The sequence below is a fragment of the Setaria viridis genome, chromosome 4, assembly GCF_005286985.2.
Source record: "Setaria viridis chromosome 4, Setaria_viridis_v4.0, whole genome shotgun sequence".
Classification (NCBI taxonomy): Eukaryota; Viridiplantae; Streptophyta; class Magnoliopsida; order Poales; family Poaceae; genus Setaria; species Setaria viridis.
Window position 1 is genome coordinate 5151174 of NC_048266.2, and position 22085 is coordinate 5173258.

Consider the following 22085-nt stretch of genomic DNA (forward strand, 5'->3'; position numbering starts at 1 on the left):
GCGTAATACCCTATATCCTGTGTGTTGGTTAGATTGAATTGCTTTGAAGGGGGTCCCTGCCTCACCTACCTCACCTTATATAGTCGAGGGCAGGGTTACAGGTCGGTTGATTTACAAGAATACTAGTCGGATACGACTAAAGGAGTTCTACTCTTGTTACAGCGAGTACTTTTCTAATTCTCGACTAATTCCTGCCTTTCCATATAGACTACACCTCCCAGCGCTATGATCTCCATGTCAGATGCGTCTCGGTGTACAGCACCATATTTGAGAATGTTCAAACCTTCTGGTGAATCCATAGATGTATGTACAACAGGATGGAGTAAATATAAAATTGAACTTTAGAAGAAACTTCTCTGAATACCTAATGCATAGATGGTACGAGATGGAGATCGTTACCGGGGTAAGATACAATGAGGAGGGGGATGCTTTGGTCTGGATATAACGGTAAAGGAGTCTACTCCTCCCAATCCCTCTATTCAGTGATCAGTTTCAGGGGCGTTAGGCCTGTCTATGTCCCATCAGTATGGAAGGTGCATACTCCACCTAGAGTTCAGGTCTTTCTTTGGATTCTGTCAAACAATAAATTGATGACAGTTGATAATCTTCTGAAAAGAAACATATCTAAGCCTTTGAAATGCCAATTCTATGACGAGAACGAAACCGTTCAGCATCTGTTCTTTGACTGTATAGTTGCCAAAAAGATTTGGGAGTATGTTAACTCTTTTGCTAATATCTGGATTAGAAATTACACAGACATGGCTAGCAAATGGCTGTATGGTAAAAAATATGACATGATCAATAGCATCTCTGCAGGAGTTTGCTGGGGTGTTTGGCTAACGCGTAATAATATGATCTTTCGTAGACAGATATGGGTGGACATAAAAACAGTGGTGCGAAGGATGTGGAAATGTATGACGACTTGGAAGCCAATGTTCAAGGGGAGTCTGCTGGAAACTATAAACCAATGGTGCAACTCTTTGGAGGAAGTCCTCAAAACCCCCTTGGCAATCGAGGCTCCCTGAAGAAATTCAAGCTGGGCGCAGCTTGGCGGAACATGTGACCCTGCAAAGACTGGGGCGAGGAAAAGATCACGTCGCTGAACGCCTAGAGAGGACCAACATGAAGACGGGATCAAGAGAATAGTTATTCTTCTCACTCTATTCAGACTTCTGTACTGCAGACTTCTCTATGTTTCTGTGCGGGCTGTGCTCTGCCTGGTGCTGTAGCTTGCTAGGTAGGACGCTTCCCTGGCTTCTCTTTCAAAAAAGAGCATGTAAACGCCTAAAACAAAAACAGCTTGTATGCCTTGTTTTCTATAAAACGGGGCAGGGCGAGGTGCCTGTCTTTTCTAAAAAGGTTGGCAGCCACCTCTTACCTGTCATTTTCTGGAAACTACCTCCTCTGCCTGTCAAACACAATCAGGCATTCAGCCACTGCCTGTCCTGCCTGAAACCCAAATGGCCAAATTCATCGACTTAGATCTGTCTATAGAACTCTGATTACGAGCATATCTTGTACTGTGCTTTAATGAATATGTGATTATACCCTACTTGAACAATTTGCATATAGTTCAAGTTATGCAGCCAGCAAATAGTAACCAGATTACAGATGCTAATGTAGTTGTCAGCATTTCCTGATCAACAAGATTGCAGAAATGAATGGTTAGCATGAAGTCTGCAAGTGCCAGGCAGTGCACCCGAGGTTGCTCGAGCTGGCTCACATGGCATCTTCGCATCAAATCGGATCACCCAAATTCTATTTCTATGCATTCAGAACTCTGAAGAAGAGTCAAGCGTACTGCAGCTAGGGGTGGTAATGGATCATGATCCTCGTGTCTCCTTTACAATTCAACTCAGTCATATCCGTTTTTAGCTCAGAATCATATATTATTATGATCCGACCCTTATTGAGCTCCAATCCTTAAATTTGCTAGGCTAAATTAGAGAGCCCTTTACCACCCCTAACTGCAGCACATCTGACAATAACAAAGATACTCTTCCGATACACATCAAAATATTCAAAACTAAGACCTCAGACCTCACGCATTTGAAGTTTTGATCAACTAAACAAGTTTGAAGTTACTTTATCCTAGCTTTGCACTGCCAAGTTTTTTCCCCAAATGCGCAATTTCTTCCTCAAAAGTAAATGATGATGACTCAAACCATTACCTGACTAGAAAACATCTGGTAACAAAATCATGAACAATTTAAATAAAAAATATGGCACAAATGGGGGCGACTGAAGCAAAACGGTATTCTCTTAAAAAAAGTAAATAATCGTTACCTTGTTAAAAAGTACCATGTTTACAAACATATTCGGTAATACACGACAGTCTTATCTCACGGTCAGGCAACTAAGCATCCACTTACTCACGTTGCCCAACATATTTAATAAGACAGCAGGATCTGCTCTCCTGAGATGCGTACGCTCTTGGCTTGCCACATCATTATCCGTTCTGTTCAGCGAGGAGGTCAATCCAACACAAACCTTCATGAGGTTATGGCAGTGATGCATGTCAGCCAGAGCTTGTGAAGTAGCCACGTCCTCAACACTAACGCTCTTGCAAAGGATGTCTTCGCAAATCAATTTCAGGCGTTCCATGGCATACCTATCTGCAGCCTCGAGCAAGTGCCTAACCATCTCCTTTATGTCGCTAGCATCGAATTCCTCCAGAGAAGGCATCGAATCCGTGTAGATGAAGCAAAGCACTGCTCTGAAGACATCGGGTTGCATGTCCTCTATAGTGAAGTACTGCTTCATGTCCTTGGCCACTGGCCCGTAGAACTCGGCTTCGAAGACCGGTGACCTCATCGCAAGCACAATCTTATGGGCTGGGAAGAGCTCATCTCTCACTTTGAAAGTGGCATCCGCTCCTTTCTTCCCCTCGATTAGTTTCCCAAGATTATCCAACAGGTCGGAAGGCGGCACTTTCACCTCGAATTCAGGCTCCATACGTGGCTCTTTGATCATAAGGACGTTGCACTGGATGATGAGAGTGTCGTCTCGTAGGTACGACAATGCCTCGATCTCGCTCGACTTCTTGATGCTGAAGGTGCCCCGGGAACATGATTTACTCACGTCAAGATGAATCATTTTAAAACTTTACTGGAGACATATGACATGCATACTCTTATAACACATCATAGTACAATGATTTACACGATATATTATATAACTGGACTTATTGCATACTAAAAAGTCTACTACCTATTTGACACATCGATGAACACTCTAATATCAAAATGCAATAGGTAAACAAGTAAATGGAAGTGAGCCCATGATATATCGAAGTAGTCAAGAGAGTATGCTGAGACAAGAGCATCGATTGTGTCCAAGAAGATGTGATAAAACAATCATTCTTTTCTCGAGCCAAGAAGTAGGAGATGGTCTATAGCTTGAAACTAGAGAAGGGTGAAACAAAGTTGACATATTTTCATGGTTTTGTAGTAATACATTCTCTACAACTCACATCTCACTAATCTTCGGCAATCATGTGTAGGCACTCACATCTCCTTAATCTTCAGCAGTCGTTGACCTACCGCCTCAGAAATTTAAATGACATCCATATCAAATTTCATAAAATAAAAACCTTAATAACTTTTTGAGAAATTGAGTGCGATGGTCGACTTAGCAGACACAAAATTTTTACATATGGGTGTATAAACATCCTAGCATTTATATTTTGTTTCTAAATTTGTATCATTCTAATATTTTACTTTCCAAAATAAAATATTAACTTAAGGAAGACATTTCATATTCCTTACTAAGCATTCAAACATGAAAAGTGCTATTGTTGAATGGCTAATAGTTCTAGCAATAAATAGATCGAGAGCACGAGTTATTAATTTTTGTATAAGTAGTACGTTTAATCATATTACTCTGTATTTTTTTCCAAAGAAAAATATTGGAGAATTGTCAATAAGTCATCAAAGTCTTTTTTATTTTCTTTGTGAATGGTCTTAACAAAAAATGGCTGTACCATGAGAAAAGTGGAGAGCTTATATTCTAATTCAAATATGGAACATGGATCCTAGAAATGCAATGTTGTTCCTTATACTGAAACAATTGTGCTCTTATATGAAGCCTAAATAATAATTAGTCTATGTTGTAGATAAATATCTTTTTTTGTCTAGAAGCATATTTAAAAGCATTAAGTTTTATATAATTTTCAATACTTGGAACCACCTCTCAGTGTAGTGTAGATATATCGTATTAATTCATCCATAGGGATTCAAATTGAATGTTGCCTATATTTTCCTTGCTTTACAGTACCTTCAAAATACAGTTATGAAATTGATGTGCAAACCTCTGGGGAGAAGCGGTGTGAAGATCAACACCGGCGCTACTTTTGATGCTAGTAGTAGGGCTGCAAGCCCTAATGGTGTTTTTCGGATCAGCTTGTTAATTACGATATCATGCAACTCTTGTTCATCTCTCTTCCTAAATTAATTAGGTGGAATATAATTCCATTGTAGTTCATTTTACTAAGTTTTTAGGTCGATCTAATGAAGCAAAATATTTATAAATCGCATTCCTAGCTAGCGCCTAGCAGTAATAAAATGGGCTGGGGGTTTCGTGCAAAAGGTTATGTCATTATGTGGGTGATGTCCTCTCGTTGGATCCTTATCAAAAGCTCAATTCTGTACTGTAGTGCTCTGACTGCTGCAGCAAAGACCGCAGCGCACGTGCCTTGGATGTGTAATGTGTTCGATGCAGAGTCACTGGCTTCTAGTTCTCTGCAGGGAGTTCTGGCTGCAGCGGAGTCTGTAATGGGCAAAATCACAAGGAAACTGATGCAATCGGGGATGCTATCAGGGCGAAGCAAGCGGTCGAGAGCAAGGCCTATGCCATTTGCGAGATCAAGCACCTGCAGTTAGCTCTAAACTTTAGCGAGCGGAAGATCACTGTCCTAGTACTATGGTGTCGTATGTACTTGCTGCACACGGATGACTAATGGTCCAGCACGGATGGCTAATGGATGTTTCTTGCCAGTTAAAAAAAATATAGTTATGAACTTCCAAATTACCCGACAGGTTGGAATCAATTTTGAGAAAATGGACTTTAATAAACTGGAGTTCACCAATATGTACCACGTAATAACCCAAGATGCATCCAATCGGCCGTTGGATAATCCTTGGAGCCTTTTTTTTCCCCCCTTCAAGTGATAGGGCTACAAGGTAAATTTACAGTTGATTTCGCATCTACGGCTGTGGACCTGACAAGTCATCCAATCAACGAGGCATGTTAAACAGTTAACACCGATGGGAGTATATACGACGAATCTGTGGATGCTAACGTCTTTGCCCGAAAGAATGCCAAGGGTAACGTCTAGGGGCATCATCAGACTGTACATCAAAAATCTAGAGACTGCCTCATGAATCATTGTTAAACCTTAAGTTTTGACGTTCTTCTTCTCGTCGTTACAGCAAATGAGACTAAAGCTATGATCACTGTGACCCCTAGGCCAAGCATGACCACCATCCAAGGAGAGCAAACCCCGTCGCTGCATATGATGTCTGTCCAGCCCTGAAAGAGAGATAAGCCAAGGCACATGAGGCTTGCTAATCTTAGCACAGCTATAGCAGAAGTATGTACGGAGTGATTCTTTACTTCCACAGTTCTACTGTGAACTTTAAAATTTTATACTCTACAGTAACATTTGAAGTGTTCATGTTATACCAAAACCAATTGTGTAGCTAACATAATCAAGTACTTGATTATTGTTGAAATGAATCTAACTACCTTATTTGCCAGAGCTATCTAGATACTATTGCAATTCTTTTAACAAAACCACATGAAACAGTTAACACACATAGCCACAGTACACACTCTGGACCTCACAATGGTCTAACCACGAATCACTGAGGTTCTGGATTCTGACAGGAAAGCTTGTCAAATTAAAACGAACCACATAACGAAGAATTGCTCTTTGAATTTAAACATACCATGGATTGTTGTGCTTTTAGCATCAGATGTTCCTGGGTAAAAATTTTCTTAGCATGATCATAAAGTTCCATGTCAAGGCTGTTCAAAGAGATAATTTGCTTCACAATTGTCTCTGGTACCAGCTTCCGTGCCTGCAAACAGAACTTCATATGTCATTGCTGAGACATTCTAATATGAAAGCACCCATATAAGCTAGAAACACAAGCACAAACTCCCAACTATTATTGGAAATTAGTGTTATGACAGAAAGATAAGCACATGCATGACTCTTAAGTTTTGACCACATCAGCCTTAGAATTTGTATCCAACTTCCTTTCTCTTGGCATCAATATGTACTTTATATCGATAGAGACAAAGGAATCAGACATTCACATAAGGTCAAATTTTGTATCACTAGCAAAACAGAAAATGATCAAGAATAATCTTCAATGTGCATAACCTTCACTTTCCTTTGGTTCTTACCTCTTTTGAAAAGTTTGCTTCCTCAACTTTCTTTAGGGATATTTTACGACGGTTAGATTGAGACTTCCGCAGTTTAGCAATGCAAGTTTCATAAGCTTCCATCAGTTTACCAACAGTCATCTGGAATCAGCAATAAATTAACATTGTCATCAAAAGATAATAATAGAAAACTCCACAAATAATCGAGCAGGTAGTGTATTACATTTCCTTTTCCTTGTTCATCGTCGGTGGAGTTCAGGGCTTCATTAGTTTGCCAACCATGGGTGCTATTCTATCAAGAAAATAGAAATATGAGATGGAGTGCAACTGTACAGATTTTACCATCTAATCATGCAAAACTAACCGCCCTCATACCAGATGTTTGTTTGTTTCTTCATCCTCTGGCTCCACCATGGATGAGTGAGAGTCTGTGAGATTAGATCATCGTTTATCATCTTTGCATTGGCAAAAGTGTATAAAAAATATGGAGAACCATATACACTGAACAAACATAAGATTTCTTTATGTAGTTATTTTTTTCAAGACACCTTTTTCCAGGCATGTCACTTTCCCGCCCTAATGTTATTAATGTGAAGCAAATCATGCACAAAACAACAGTTTGCCACTTCAGCTACACCAGCCACCTGCTTATGCATTTAGTAGTCGATCAGCAGATTCATTATAGTTTGAACTTTGCTGAAAGTTATGCTGGTTCAGATTAATTGATCTTCACATGAGGGATGCGCATACTGTGCCTCTGTATTGCAGTATGATTCTATGCTTGGGATTCGAGAATTTCAGCTATTGGTAATCTGTTAGGGAATGTTTGAACCAAAAAGGTCATACTATCAGTTTCAATAAATGATAAAGCTGAGGATTTGTTGACCTTTGGTCTAAAGTAACATAAATACAACTACTGAAGATAAAATTATAAGTTAGAAACACCAGATCGTAACGTCTATTACCATTTTCACTGGGTAGATCTTCCTTCAGATCTAAGTTCAATGTCCCAGATTGTGAAAGCACCTGTGCTCCTACCATATGAGCAAACAACCTCGCAGATTCTTCATGATCCTCTGTGAGTCCTACATACAGCATTTGGTCCAGCCTATTCTGCAATTGAAAATGATGGCATTACTTTTGGGAGGGAAGTATATAATGAAATTCCAGACCGGCCTTTGTATAGCAAATGCTACATTTGTTTTAGTAAACGTTATTGGCATAATACATTTATCTACTACTTAAATTCCTTCCGTGTGACAGTATAGTCAATGCAGCGGAGTTTTGCATGTCAGAGAAAGCAATATTGTATCATGTGCTTTGGCCATTGGAATGCACACCGAAAACAGTCTTTCACGACATTCATCTCTTTGGTTTATACCTTAGCAACTTCAAGCACAATACGACCAAGATCTGGATGCTGTCTGACACAATGTCGAACCTCGTGTGCTCCATCAAAGTATGAATTGTTTGTTAGCCCAGTAATCTGCCAAGATAACATGAGTAAACAGAAACAAATTAGAAACCATATCATTGAAGCTGGCTAGGAAAATCATCTGCTGGCAGATGTTTACCACAGCTTCTTCCTGTGAAAGAATATATAACACAAACACGCATGGGAAACAACACAGTACTGAGTGCAGACTTGCAACAGATTTACTCCACAAACAAACTGATCAGTTTTGGCAAGACAGTGTGTACTAGGAAACTGATATGGAAAATGCACTATTATTTCTGGTCAATCTTTCCACAATGGTTTTCTCCCAAGGGCTCTTGTCGAGTTCCTGATGTTTTGCAGGAACATGGACATGCATATAAAAGAATTGACATCGTGATGCAGTAGAGGTTTAACTGTGGTGGATATATCATATACAGTATATAACTCTGTGCTGGTAAGAATGAAGTATGTTTGACGCTCTGTGGGTAAAAGGAAAAAAAGGATAACTTTTCCTTGGTCTGATCAGTATCTATCACTGTCATCTGAGTTCTGAGTAACAAAAGGAATCTTCGTGCGATGCAGTGGCCTTTTACAAATTTTGGGCAATTATCCCCAGCTTTTGTTGAAGGCAATAGTTGTCACCAAAACTTGATCGCTGGTGATCTGCCTGAGATACCCCCAGACTAGACAACCGGCCCTCATGCAATAATTGGCTTTTCAAGTCGGAACATATTTGCAGTAATAAAGTTCTTAAAAGTATGCAGCCTTCTGTTTCCTATTGCCCAGCTGCATCGCATGACCTATGCAGATAGTTCATGTAGGGAATGATCACGTATTCATGAAAAATAGTAGCAAGATATGCACTTCATCACAGATCTACACATGTAAATGCATCATCTTCAGAAAATAATTAAAATATACAAAATTGACAAAGTGGGTGGGAATCTCAAATCACCACTACAGCAAATGTAATTTGTTACCATGGAGAAAGTAATCCTCAGAGAGGCCAGATAAAACGGATGGAGGACAACTTACAGTTTTCAATACACAGAGTAAGCCATGCAGGTATAGTACAACAGAAGTTGATTTACATGTAAGGGACAAGTCATCATACCTGAAAGGTAGCGCCATTATGAATGATTTCATGGGCAACTGGATCATTGATGTACTGGTGTAACGGCATAACCATATCCTCCACATCATATGCATTAACCTTCTTGCTACTATGCACTTTGTCAATCCCCCTGGCATCTCTCTGGAAAATTACAGTATATGTTGATCTCATTGAAGGAATATTATAATACAGGCAATGGAAGAATCATGATATGAGTCCATTGATTTCAAAACAATATGCCTAAAAACATCAGATGTAAGCGTTGCTACTATTGAAGCTTAAGGGTTCACACTTTAAATGCTACTGACAAAACTAGGATGTTGAATCGCTAACCTGGAACACCAATATCCAGATGCTTCCTACCAATTTAAGGAATTTTTCAGTGGATCAACTGATTTATCTATATTACCACTGGTCATGATACCACCAGATACAGAACTCTATCCACTATGATAGCACTATGTACAAATCTAAGCAAAATGTTGAATTGAAGTGAATAACCATACCCTGGCAAACAGATCTTCTCTCATCCATGGAACCAAGTACTTCCAAGGCCAGATGTCCAAAGTACTTACAGCACGAGACTTTGTTAACACACGGGTAGTCATTAACTTTGCAGAAGTTAGGTTCGGGTGCACAAGGAATCTAGCTGCAACTTCAACTGAGAACTCATATGTGCTAAATACACGATCAACTGGATTTCTCAGTATTGTTACAACGGAAGTTCTCTCCCTTGGCAGCTTGGAAGTTAAGCTATAGTCATCATGACTGACAACCAGCTTGCAGTCAGGATGGCTGATAAGAAGACATAAATGCCATTAGTAATTGTAAGTGAATTAACTAGAGAAAAAATCTTAGAACTGAACTCAGGACAAATACTGGTTGACAGTTAATTCCTACAAACAATTGCAATTGACTTTTCCGTTATCTAAAAAAAGAAATAGAAGATAATTTTCCTAGAGAGTATTTCCAGAGTGCTTTTTCCGTAAAGGAAATTGAATTAACCTATTGAAAACGCAGGGCAGATGGCACCCAACATTCAAAGAAGGCACTCATTTCCTTTAATGAATCAGACAGTTCACCAGAACATTAGTTCGGTTCAGAACTCAGAAGAAGTGGTCATGACTCATGAAACAAGTACTTTTTTTTTATCGAATTGCCCAATCGACAAGTTGATGCAGTTGAGCAAAGTAGAGAACTAACTTTCCTCACCTTGGGTCAAACCGCAGTTTATCGTAAGACCGCGGGCATTCCTGCGCGTTTGTGTACAGCTTCTTCAGGAAGCTGCCAAAAACTTGAAGCGTCAGCGGGATACACCTTAAGCAAGATAACGGCGAACCTAACAGTCCCCGAGTCCAGCGAACGTACCAGTGGAAGTAGGTGCGGCCTCCGGTCCGAGGAATGTGGAGGAAGAAGAGCAAATCCTTGAGGCTCATCTTGTCCCCATCCTTGTCGCGCCCCGTAGAGGAATACGCCCAGCCCCTGACGACCCCCTCGCAGTGCCTGTACCCGTCGTCGGAGCTGACGAGTGGAAGCAGCGCCACTGCATCACCGGAGCGAGAGGTTATGTCATCACCGGAGCGAGAGGTTAAGTCCCCAAGCAAGTGTGTTTCCCAATTCCCAGCTGAACGAGCCGCACGGCGCACGCCGAGACGATCCAAGCGAACGAAATCGTCCAACCGGTATAGCGAGCGCACGCGCAGAGCAGAATTCAGACGCGCAAGCGAGAGCCGGGATGGGAGTGCGCACCTGAGGCGACGGCGAGGAGCGCGAGCGCGCGGGCGGCCGCGCCCAATCCGAGCGCCGCCCGCGCCATCAATCCGTTAGGGAGCAGCGCCCCGCGCCCAGATCCAGCGGGCGAGAGCGCTGCGGTTGGGAACGAGGACGAGAGGAGGACGCGGGGGCGGGCACGGCACGAGACCGCAGCGGCGATCGAAGAGGAGAGGGAGAGAGGGAGGACGGAGGCGGGCGTTAAAAGCGGGGTGGGAGAGAGGAAACGGAAAGGATCGCGAGAGGGCGGCGGGCGGTGGCGGCGGGGAGCTCAGCTCAGCGGGGCCAGACGGACAGGAGAGGAGAGTCCTCCTGCTCGGCACCGGCGCGGGCGGCCCGGCACCCGCCGGTTTTCTCTCGGTCCCCGTGCGCCCCGCCCACTCTGCTCTCCCTCTCCCCCCACCTCGCGCGCCGCGGCTCGGGCCGTGGGCGTCGTGTTGTTTATTCCGGTCGCACGCGCAGCGGCGCTGCGCTAGTGCCGGTCGCTCTCGGGGCCGGGGCGTAAATAGTGGGCAGCGGCGGCCGGCGGGTGGGAAAGCGCGCAGCGGGAACGGCCAGTTTTCTCTCACCCACTTGCCGGCTCGGGCCTGCCCCCTGCTGCCGGCCTCCTCCGAGATTCGCATGCGCAGCCCATCCAGCGGTGGATCTCGCCGTGCCGGCGGTTTTCCTCCCCGTTTCGTGTAACGATTGGTTGATGCGCGTGTCATCTCTCTCTGCTACCCGTGGTGAAACCTGAAAGCAACCTTGTCAAGACTGTCCCCAGGCAATCTTGCCATCGAGTTTCTGAATGCACGGAACGTACCTGAAAGCAACAGGTTCGGCACGCCTAACCCGTGCGGCCTACAAGCACAACGTCAGCTCTGCTGCACCATCTTTTTTCTCTTGCCAACAGTCAGCTGCTCAGCTCTACTACTCTACAAGATCCGTACTCAGCTCCCCAAGATTTCTTTCTGTTCATATTCATTATAACAAGTGTTGCTTGACAAAACAGCTCTGCAACCTGATGAGGATAGGATAAAGATAAACCACCTGGGTCAGAGTCAGTATGCGGCCGGTGCCTCACCCTGCGAATGAATGTGCTTATGATAGATAATCCGGGCTCTAGATTGATGAGCCGGAATCCTGCTGCAACCGCAACTCGTGGTGGGCGGCCTTTGCCTCTTTGCCGCATGTGTTGGTTGGTGCCGGAAGTGAGTGGGCGCTTTGTGGAAGCAGAGCTGCCGGATTCAGGCGCCCGCTGCCTGCCTAGTGCCGTTCGGTGGACGGAGGATCCCATGGGTCGGATGGTTACCCACCAATCGGGGGTTCCTGTCCTGCAACTTTTTTCGTGGCGTTCTCTCTGTTCCTGCTGCTGCGTTGGAGAAAGATCACGAAACTGGTGCGCCTCCATTTTCTCATGCAACCTTTTTACACATTTCTTTCTCGAGAAAGGCAAGTTTTTTTTGTTGTTCAAGTATCGGTCGGTTTGCTGATGGAGGAGGTCAGGAGGAGGAAGTGGATGGGCTGGATTTGTGTTTACAGTTTGTGTTTCAGAAGTCCGCATGATCATTCTGAATTTGTGATGCCATCATTCAGAATTGGTTAATGCTCACTTAAAGTTATTATGGAATTGGGAAGAGTAGTTTATTAGTGTGGTTTTTCAGCAATACATGTATCTAGGAGTAGTGTTTTAGCAGATTTTTGTTTTCAGATCCCATTTCTTCTGCAGTCTATAAAACATGCTCCCAAGAATTATGAGCAGGAACAAAGAAACGTACCAGGAAAACGGCCAGCCCGTCTGCCACTGCCACGGCACAACACAATGGTTATATGCTGTCCCATCCTGAAAAGCTAGATCCTTATTGCCCGTCTAGTCAGCCTACATGTCTTTGTTCGTTCTGCTACTCATCAGCGTTTCTGAACCATTCTCCGTTCTCGTCGCCATCATCAGTCACCTGGTAGGAGAGGGATGATTCTGACGACCGGCCATTTGGCTGGCGACATCGCCATTACCCAGCGGTCAAAGCCATTTTTATTTAACAGATAATTGACTAGTAGAATCCTCTTTCAGCAACTCTAAATTATTAGCCCCTAAAGTGTGCATGTCTTGTTTGGAATAACCCAAACAAGAATTTCTCCCTACTAATATAGTACTATTTTAATAGTATGTATTTTTAAAAAGATTCTTGGGTTTCAAATAGACCCTGCCGCTCCATCACAAAAACGAAGTTATTCTAGTTTTATCTAAGTCAAACTTCTCAAAGTTGAACTCAATTTATATAAAAAATATACATCAAATAAGTATCATTAGATTTATCATGAGATTTATTTTCCTACTGTTTGGTGTCATTAATGTTGATACTCTTTTTTATAGATTTGGTAAAAATGTAAGTTAGTTTGACTTAAAACAAAACTAGAATGATTTTCTTTTCTGGACAGAGGAATAGATCAAAGATTTACAGACAAAGTTCACTAATCCTTTTACATTAATGATCAAGCAAAACTGAAGGGCCAAGTGCTGAGAACACTGAAGTAAGGTACGGATGGTAGTTGCTACTACCTGTCGTGTGTCGTGTTAACTACTGCCGCGAAAGCAAGAAATAAACCCAAGCAAAATCCTCAAGAGGAAGCGAGACGTGTCCTACGAGCCGTCTCTTTCGAATCCTGATCAGTTCACTATCCATGGCTCCATGCTTCGATCTCCTACTGGAACGGGCCATGGGACGGCCCGCCAAATGGCGCGAACGGCAGGTGCGGGTCGAGCCCGGCGTGGTGGTAGAGCGACGAGTAGTCACACCCCGTCGCCCGGGAGACGACCTCGCCGAGCTCCGACGGCTCCGCGCCCCCGCGCACGCGCGGCCCAGGACCCGCCTCGTAGTCGTAGACGTCGTAGCTCCCGGCCACCGCGGGGCAGTGATGCGGCGGCGCGGAGAAGTAGCTCGACCCGGGCGCAGAGAAGGCCGCCGCCGCCGCCGCCGCCGCCTCGCCGAAAGGCACGGAGGGGAAGGAGAAGGGCGCGGCGGGCGCGGAGGCGGGGCCGTGGTCGTAGTAGTCGCGGTCTTGGTGGAGCGCGCCGGGCCCCGTCTCCACCTTCAGGGCGTCCTTGAAGCCCATGAGTAGCTGCATGCTCGGGTCGCCCTGCTCGTGACACGACGGCGGCGGCGACTGGCTCCCGCCGCCGCCGCCGTGCGCGGTCGCCACGGCGACGTGGCGCTGCTTCTGGTGGCAGGTGTGCTCGCCCTGGTACGTGACGTCGAAGACGCAGAGGTCAGCGTCCGAGCGCTGCACCTGCTTCGTCGCCGGGCACCCCTGCGCCGTGCGGTACGTGCACCGGTAGTAACCCCTGCACAAAAGGACATGTCAGCGTGAGACACTTACAATCTACACAGAGCTTCCCAATTCAAAACTTTCGCCATGAAAACTGAGCTGTTTATTTCCTATGAAATTTCGCACGAAATTTGTGAGATTCATATGCTATATATACAAACTTCATGCACTGTAGTAACTTATAAACATGTATGAAATTTATGTACATTTTCGATGTTGATGTTTGAGGGGCGTTTACCTGGGAAACTTGGCGCCAAGGATGTCCTTCTGGCCGTACTTCCTCCAGCTGAAGCCGTCGTCAGGTGTGGCCTCCAAGTTTGCGTCTGGCACTCGGAATTTCGCGGTCCACCTCGGCAGGCCTTTCCTGTATTGTTCATGACCAAGAAAATGAGGGGTCAGAGTCAGATGTTCAGAATTTTTTTTTTGCGTTGACTTGCAAGTGCCGACATTTGGCTGAGTGTGTATGCCTATGATCACAAAAATGCCAATCTTTTTGACCGAACAACCATCACCTATGAGTCAAAGAAGAATGCTACCGATCAACAGAGGTATAAGGCAGTTCTTCCTGATATTTTTTCAGGTTTACTGTATGTACCCATCCTTAAGCATCTTTACTGTGTTTTCTTTTTAACTTGATGAAGCCTCTTGTGGAAATGATATCTGAATACGGGTTTCACGCAAATCTGAACTAGATAGCAATTGACAGCTACGCCTACATGTATCTTTTTTTGTGACTGCCTTATGATACGTCATACGTGTGCCTCATCGCTAGACTACTACTAGCTGCCAATACCTAAGATATGTGCGCATCTAAAAGGTGAAGAATGAATGAATAATATTTGTTTGGTCGCCAAAAAACCTCGGGTGGATGTTAGGTGAAAATTAAAATGGCGCAATTGTTGAAAACTGTGCGTATTTATAAAAAGAATTATGTAAAGGCCAAGAATATATGAAATTGTTCTGATCTAGGTGAGGCCATGTTCTATATGTAGGTAAAAATTCGAAGTTCAAAGTAGACCAAGTTTAAAAGATATGAAAAAGAAAAAAAAAATAAGGAGCAGTTGCGCTAAAAATTAAGGAGCAACTAGCTATTGTTCCTGAAATTTGTTTTTTTTTTCTTCTATATATTGTAAACAAACATAGTGTAGAGATGGACGCTCACATACATGCAGGTATCAATCGAATTTGAACTTGCATATTTGCATGAACTTAGAACACGGTCATACCTAGAGTTGTACAAAGTTTCAAAATTTTGCGGAGTTTCTAAGAATGTTTCCAACTTTTGTGCCACTTTCAGTTTTCACCATAGATGCAACCACCAAACCAGTGCGAAGTGTGTGGCAATGGCACCTCCTTTGGCGGCACGTACGCGTCGTGCTGTAGCATTTTTTGAGTTCAAAAGTGAACGCACCTTCTCTTGTTGCCGATGACTTGGCGCTCCTGCGGCTCCACCGCGGCCGTCGCGCCCGAGCTCTCGTCCACCGACCGCGGCGAGTCGGAGCGGTCGGTGCCACGCGACGAACCCCCCGACGCGGCCTCGACGGCCTTGGCGACGGCCACCGCCTTCCCGAGCGTGCACTGGAGCCGCCGCGCCGCGCCCCGGTAGTGCTCCGCCCGCGACCGCGGGTCGTCGGCGAGCTCCCCGAGCTGCCGTGCCTGCTCCTCGCCGTCGGCGAGGATCGTCAGCAGCAACTGGATTCCCCCTTCTCCTCCCGCGCCGTCTTGCATGGCTCTTACACCGGTTCAAGTACCAAAGCTGCAGGATCGAGCTCGCAGCCTCGATCCGAGAACAGCCACTGATCCGATCGCCACTCAGCGACCTCTCGTGTTCTTGGATGATGAGATGGCTAATCTATCAACAATTCAGCACCAAGGATGAACCGTCGGAGGCAGAGAAGAACAGCTCGGATGCGACGCGTCGCGGCGGTGATGGCCGATTTGAAGAGCGGGGCTGGCAGGGAGGAGCAACGGAAGGATCATGACAAGTTCAGCGAAACAGAGGAGAAACGCAACAGCCGGCCAAGATGACAATATGAACAGGTGGTCATTTTTATCCGCTTCACTCAGAAACAGCCACCTTCTTGCATCCAACAATGGCGACAACGACGATCACGCAAGCTACCTTGCAGGGTGTGGGTAGGTAAGAGACCAACGGAGAAGACGATCGAAACGAAACGAAAGGAAGCAATGCTCGTTTCAGAGAAAGGATAGTAGTTATAGGCGTGGCTGAGACTATAAGGCCATGAGTCCAAGCTGGTTCTAACGCTTCTGGTCTTCTAGATGTTGGTAAGAGGGGGCACGTTTGAGTGTTTGACCGGGGGAAACCGAGTGAAATTCCGGCCAATTTTTTTCTTTCTGATTTGGGTGCTCGTCCGTCCATTGACCAGTCTTTGGTCAGACTCGTTATCGTACTGGGGGAGCTGGGGCGAAATTGCTACGTCCACCTCCACTACTAAGGCAAGGGAAAGGGGAATGCCACAGCCGAAAATATTTGGCATCTTTTTTAGTGGGCAGGAAATTCGGGGCGCGGTGACCTCCTTTAATCCTCTTTGCCTGGTAAACTCTTGTAATTTACTTTTTTTTGGAACCAAATCTTGTACTCCTAATTGACTTGTTTATGTTTACTTTAGGTACATCAGTATAAAAGCTTGATTTGTGAGTTTAGACTTTAGAAGTTGATGAGTTTTGTTGCTAGTTTGCTTTGAATCGTGTGGCTTCCATATAGGCGATTTTAGCGGAAGAGCAGCTGGGAAAGTTTTTACCATGATGGTGCAAAAGAGAAGAATACAAAATGATGCCACCTTCTTTGTTGGAGCCTGGGGGGAAATTCATTGCATCAGAGTAGATGCCTAGTCAAAGTGCGAAAACGAACTGCAAGAGAGAGTAACCATTCTGATGGTATCACCTCCACTAAAGCCAACTTTTTGAGAGAACTTCCGAAGCTTAAAAGCCCGGAGCAAGAGCTCACCAAGATAGCCCTGAGATCATTCAGCTGAAGGGCTGAAACGCGACACCAATGCAAGATAGTCCAATGATTTCAGACCATGCACGCATATACCAATCAAAATACGATGAAGATTTCAGACCATACACATACCAATCAAAAAGAAAGAAGTAAAGAAATTTCATACACCAAGGCACATGCATGCACACACATACTTCACTTTGGTGCTCCTGAACTACAACTAGTATGCCTGTTCTCACTGAGACAGGGACACATACTTGTGTGTGGTGTGTGTTGGCACTCACCTCACCGAGGATTGCTTTTGGAAAGTTCGGTAGACTTAGGAATATTCAAAACCAAGCAGGGCCGATGCCAGATTGTGTGCTGACCGTTCAACCCTGCGATGCTACTGGTCCAGAGAATCCAAAAGGATTCTGCAGCAGGAGAGAGAGAGAGAGAGAGAGAATGGAATGGTGTTGGCACTTGGCAGGGAGGGGAGGGGAGGTCAACGGAGAAGATTGGAAGAACTGGCGTCGAATCTTCAAACCTGTTTCCGCGTACGTGGACTGGCAGTAAGAGCGGGTGACAGTGACGCAAGTGTCATGTCGTGTGCTGACGATTTGGGGGGGGGGGGGGGGGGGGGGGGGCGCGAGCTGACCTGACCGGAGGAAAAGAGGCAGGCCAGCCGCAGAGGGAACAGTTTTGTCAGCTTTCACCAGTCAGAAAACGTTGTTCTGGTAGTGCCGAATGAGATTCCAACATTCCCAGGAAACTTTTGTGCAAAAATGCAAACAGCGATGGATCGATCAAACGAAGATGTCGGCATGTCGCTTCCTCTTTTCAACTGTGTGTTGCACTCGTATGAGTATGACTTGCTTCCATGCAGAACTTGTGGAATGATTCAACTTTTGTGCGATAACAGGTGGGAATTTTTACGAGGAAAAATCCAGTTTTCGTGCCTTGCTGACACACAGAGCCTCAAGAGCCGACTGCCGACTTGGCAGGAGATGATGGCTCTTGTACAGCGATTGGTTGATGATGGCTGCTCCCTGAACAACAAGTGGAACAAGGCAAGAGCGTACAGGAAACGGCACATTCCAACAAATGCATGACGGGTCATTTCGGCGCGCATACAATTCTCCCATAGATGTCAATGACTAAAGAGGCACCAAAATCCAACTCTTTTGTTCATGTGAATGTAAGCACTTTCCAAACATTGCATCAAAGTCATGTTTTTGAAGTTGAAAGGAAAACATCTTGATACAACAGCAACAGCATGAGTTGCAAGAGGTTACCAGCGATTATTTCAGAACATCTGACGCGTCTATAATTACGCCTTCACCGGCACATCTAATGACAAAGCTTCAGCTACGTTAATTAACGGTGTTATGAGGCAGTAGCACGCAGCACGAGATTTCTGCATTTCAAGGAGGATCAAAACCATGACAACTGCACTGTAAAGCACGAGAAAGATGTCAAAAAGTTCATGTACAAACACACGGATAGTTCAGTAGCAGATGACAAAACACAAAAAACGTCACAGCTTGTATCAAAAATAGTTCGAATACACCTCTGCACTAGCTACTACAACTGCCCTCCCTATACGCTCCATTTGCCTCCAGGAAAAATAAGAACTACTGCTCAGCTCTGATCTGATACCACGTCAAAATTTCTTTCTTTAGTCGAAAAACCCTGGCACTTCCCCTGGCATAGGAGCAAGTTCGTTCCTTCCAAACCTTTCCTCGTCAAAGAAGGATGACTGCACCAACCGCCCGCCAAAGAACCGCCCTTGCAGATCGATCAGAGCCTTTGTTGCTTCTTCTGCCCGCTCAAACTGTATGAATATCCTTACAGCCTCCTCAGCTGGGAAGTCTGCCTGTGTGATCTCAAATATTAGTACGCGAGTCACTGTCCCATACTTGGCACACTCAGATGCCACCTCATCTTCCAACTCGTCATCAACCTCACCAGGACCAACCTGCACATGTTACGCACTCATGCATAAGAATGGTTTACATTTTGGCTAAGCAATGATCTATCCTCCTTGCTGAACAATTCAATGCTTCTAAAGTAAGTGGAAATGAATAAAAATTCAGACTTTAACAAATCATCACACAACTGCAGTCACCAAAAATGCCTCATACAGATTTTAAGCAGTGTCAGGATACAAGAACTCACAAAATTCAACAAGATAACTTCATGAGTATTTTGTCAGACTGTTTTTAGGGTCACACCAAGATAGAAATCTCTCAATCATGTACTCCTTCAGACAAAAATTGTAAGGCACGTAATGTTTTGTTCGGACAAGACTTTGACTAATCATTACTCTACTAACATGTCATTTCTGTGGTACAAAATCTTAATCATAAGTAAGAACTTTTGAAAACGAATCTAACAACACCATTTTATATCACAAAAATTATATGATAACATAGTAATTGTTGGTAAAAGGCTTGTCCTAACGAAATAAAATACACCTTATATTTTTCAACAAAGGGAGTACAATCAAATATTTATTATCTTATTAATCAATTTTCTTAACATGATCTTGAGTGAGTACTGTGTGTAAAAGCTGGGTAATGAAGTCATTCCAGAACTAGCTTCAATCATGTAAATCAGGTTTCATGACCATTGCCAAATCCAAATATCAGATTAGAGTATTTTGCAGTGCTATAGTCAAAATCCTACATAAAAGTCTAGAACTCATTATATGCTAGACTTTCTTCCTGTGGGGTCCTCAAATTATGTCTGAAAGTTTTAAATAAGTTGAACTAAAACCCCAAAAATGCACGAAATCATTTAATGTAAAAAAGAAGCTTGGGAAACCATGTAGACAAAAATCAAATATAAGCTTGAGTACATTACATGCTACTCCTGGTTGCATTTATAAGCTAAGGGACCAAGGAAGTCATGTAGTTCAAACTATTTTAACTATCTCTTTTTTCAAATCGAGTTCTGAACTGCAAACTTACCGATTTACAATACCGACACATTCAACTATTGCCGAGGATAAGGTAACGGCTAATGATATACTAGAGCATAGTGCCGTAGTAAACTATGGCACTACAGGCAGACAGTAGTAGAGGACTAGAGGTGATATATAAAATTACAGAACAAGTGAATTCATTTTTAGACCAGTTAACAATCTGCAACTCATCAATCAATCCAAATTTTTACGGAGGATTACCTATGCATCATGCTAGTTAAAAATTCATACAAAACTGAAAGCATGTAGTTCAAGCTATTTTCTACTATTTTGTTTTAAAAGAGTTCTGAACTTCAAACTGGACAAATTCAATTATTGCTGAGGTTAGGGCTAATGATTATACAAGAGCATTGTAAACTATGGCACCACAGGCAGGCGGATAAGAGCAGCAGACAATTAATCAGCACACAATCTGCAACTCATCAACTGGTCCAAATCCTTTGATGCGTCATGCTGGTCGAGTTTCATTCAAAACGAACAAAATGTAGCATATGATCAATTGATGCAGAACTCTTGGAAAAGGTATTTACCATGTTGCGAAGCAGCAAAACTCGTGTTGGTGGCCCATCAAAGCTGACAGATTTCGGCTTCTTTTCTGGTGGCCTGGAACTGCTCTCATCAACAATAACCCCTCCCCTTCTATCTGTCTTCTTGGCCACTAGAGGTGCGGTGATCCCCTGCTCTTGCTTACCAAGCCCCTGACCTTCCTTCCACCCCATCTTGGCCATCATCCTCTGGGCAGCAGTCATCTGCCCACCGGCACCCACGCCCAACCCAGCGGAGGATGAGCTTCCAATGGCAAACCCGTCCCCGTGCGGCGGGGACGAGGGTGTCCTCTGCGCAGCAGCAGCTCCGCCGCCGCCGCTCATCGCCGCCCTCCGCTTCCAGGCCTCCTCGCCGGATATGTTGAGGGAGGACGCCCTGGACTGGTAGTCCCTCTCCTCGCGCTCCCGGGCCTCCCTCTCCCGCTGCTCGCGCTCCCTCTCCCGCTCCTGCTCCTCGCGGCGGCGGCGCTCGAGCTCCTTGCTCAGCTCGGCCTCCTTGGCCCGCCGGAGCTTGTCCTTGCGGTAGTCCTCGTAGTCGTTGGGCCTGGCGGGGTCGTACTCCTCCACCACGGACTGGACGGCGACGAACGCCGGCTGGAAGGACGCGGCGGGGGCGAGGGCGGGCTCGGCGGCCACGACGGCGGGAGCCGCGGAGGCGGGGGCGGCCTTGGGCGGGCGCAGGTGCTGGTTGCGGAGGAGCGACGGGGGCGGGGCGAAGGTGGTGGACGGCTTGCGGAGGGTGGGCGGCGCCATCTTGGTGGCGCTGGACCAGACGGAGGCCGTGGAGGCCTTGTCGTCGTCGCCGGCCGACGAAGACGGCGGCGGGAGGTCGCCGTACAGGCCGCCCAGCATCTCGCCCCTACCTAGGGTTTGGCTGCTTCGGTGGGGGCGACGGGAGTCGGAGATGCGATTTGGGGAAGAAGACGAGGGGCCTCGATTCGATTAGCGGAAGGAGTTGGGGGGTTCTCTGCTATGGTTCAGTTCTTGCGGGGGAAAACCGACGGTAACGCACGGGAAAACCTTAACCATGTCAGTTCCATATTTTTTTGATGGGAATGGGAGCGAAAGCCGGACAGCCGGAAGCGGGATGAACGGATATACGAAAACGAATAAGGCCCTCTTTGGCACGGCTTATTTCGGCTTTGGCTTCACCTATTTCACGCAAATCGAGACACTGTAGCGTGAAGCCGTTTTGTAAGCCGGGACTAAAATGAACTAGAAGCCGGGTGAAGCCAGTTTTTTTGGCTCACCGGCTTTGGCTTCACCGGTGAAGCCGTTTTGGGATGAGCCGTGCCAAAGGGGGCCTAAATATGGACGAAAATACAACGGAAACAGGTGGAAACTGGGATCATGCACCGGGACGATACGTTCCAAACCGGTTCGCTAGTTGCGTGGTTTTGAAGTGCTACTGTGCTACCGCTACTTCAAAATTAATTTGCTATTTGCTAATCTACTAATGCTAATGCTACTGCTATTTGCATAGAATTACGGATAACAGCTAAGTAGCTAACTGCAAGTGCTAGTAGCAGAACCATAACTTGTGTACATATCTAAAATAGATGTGTTGTTGCTGCCTTTGACAAATGCACCGG

At 45.1% G+C, this 22085-nt stretch overlaps 4 protein-coding genes across 4 annotated transcripts; all 4 read right to left on the reverse strand.

The window, feature by feature from the left end:
• Window positions 1-1160: 1160 nt before the first annotated feature.
• On the reverse strand, window positions 1161-2955 carry LOC117853352 (BTB/POZ and MATH domain-containing protein 2-like). The gene is made up of 3 exons (XM_034735739.1): window positions 2491-2955; window positions 2172-2186; window positions 1161-1259 (listed from the first exon to the last, which is right to left on the reverse strand). The coding sequence occupies exons 1-3, from the start codon at window positions 2953-2955 to the stop codon at window positions 1161-1163; spliced, it is 579 nt and encodes a 192-aa protein (XP_034591630.1).
• A 2135-nt stretch (window positions 2956-5090) lies between these two features.
• Window positions 5091-11174, reverse strand: LOC117852056 (protein-tyrosine sulfotransferase). Its single transcript, XM_034733987.2, has 12 exons — window positions 10692-11174; window positions 10311-10485; window positions 10155-10226; window positions 9449-9737; window positions 8943-9083; window positions 7772-7876; window positions 7356-7503; window positions 6766-6818; window positions 6614-6682; window positions 6412-6531; window positions 5949-6080; window positions 5091-5529 (listed from the first exon to the last, which is right to left on the reverse strand). Exons 1-12 carry the CDS (start codon window positions 10756-10758, stop codon window positions 5389-5391), a joined length of 1512 nt encoding a protein of 503 aa, XP_034589878.1. The 5' UTR covers window positions 10759-11174; the 3' UTR covers window positions 5091-5388.
• Window positions 11175-13093: 1919 nt separating this feature from the next.
• On the reverse strand, window positions 13094-16341 carry LOC117852060 (uncharacterized). Its single transcript, XM_034733992.2, has 3 exons — window positions 15430-16341; window positions 14257-14382; window positions 13094-14034 (listed from the first exon to the last, which is right to left on the reverse strand). Exons 1-3 carry the CDS (start codon window positions 15744-15746, stop codon window positions 13395-13397), a joined length of 1083 nt encoding a protein of 360 aa, XP_034589883.1. The 5' UTR covers window positions 15747-16341; the 3' UTR covers window positions 13094-13394.
• A 2078-nt stretch (window positions 16342-18419) lies between these two features.
• On the reverse strand, window positions 18420-21482 carry LOC117852057 (DNA-damage-repair/toleration protein 111). The gene is made up of 2 exons (XM_034733988.2): window positions 20479-21482; window positions 18420-18940 (listed from the first exon to the last, which is right to left on the reverse strand). Exons 1-2 carry the CDS (start codon window positions 21343-21345, stop codon window positions 18641-18643), a joined length of 1167 nt encoding a protein of 388 aa, XP_034589879.1. The 5' UTR covers window positions 21346-21482; the 3' UTR covers window positions 18420-18640.
• Between the last annotated feature and the right edge of the window lie 603 nt (window positions 21483-22085).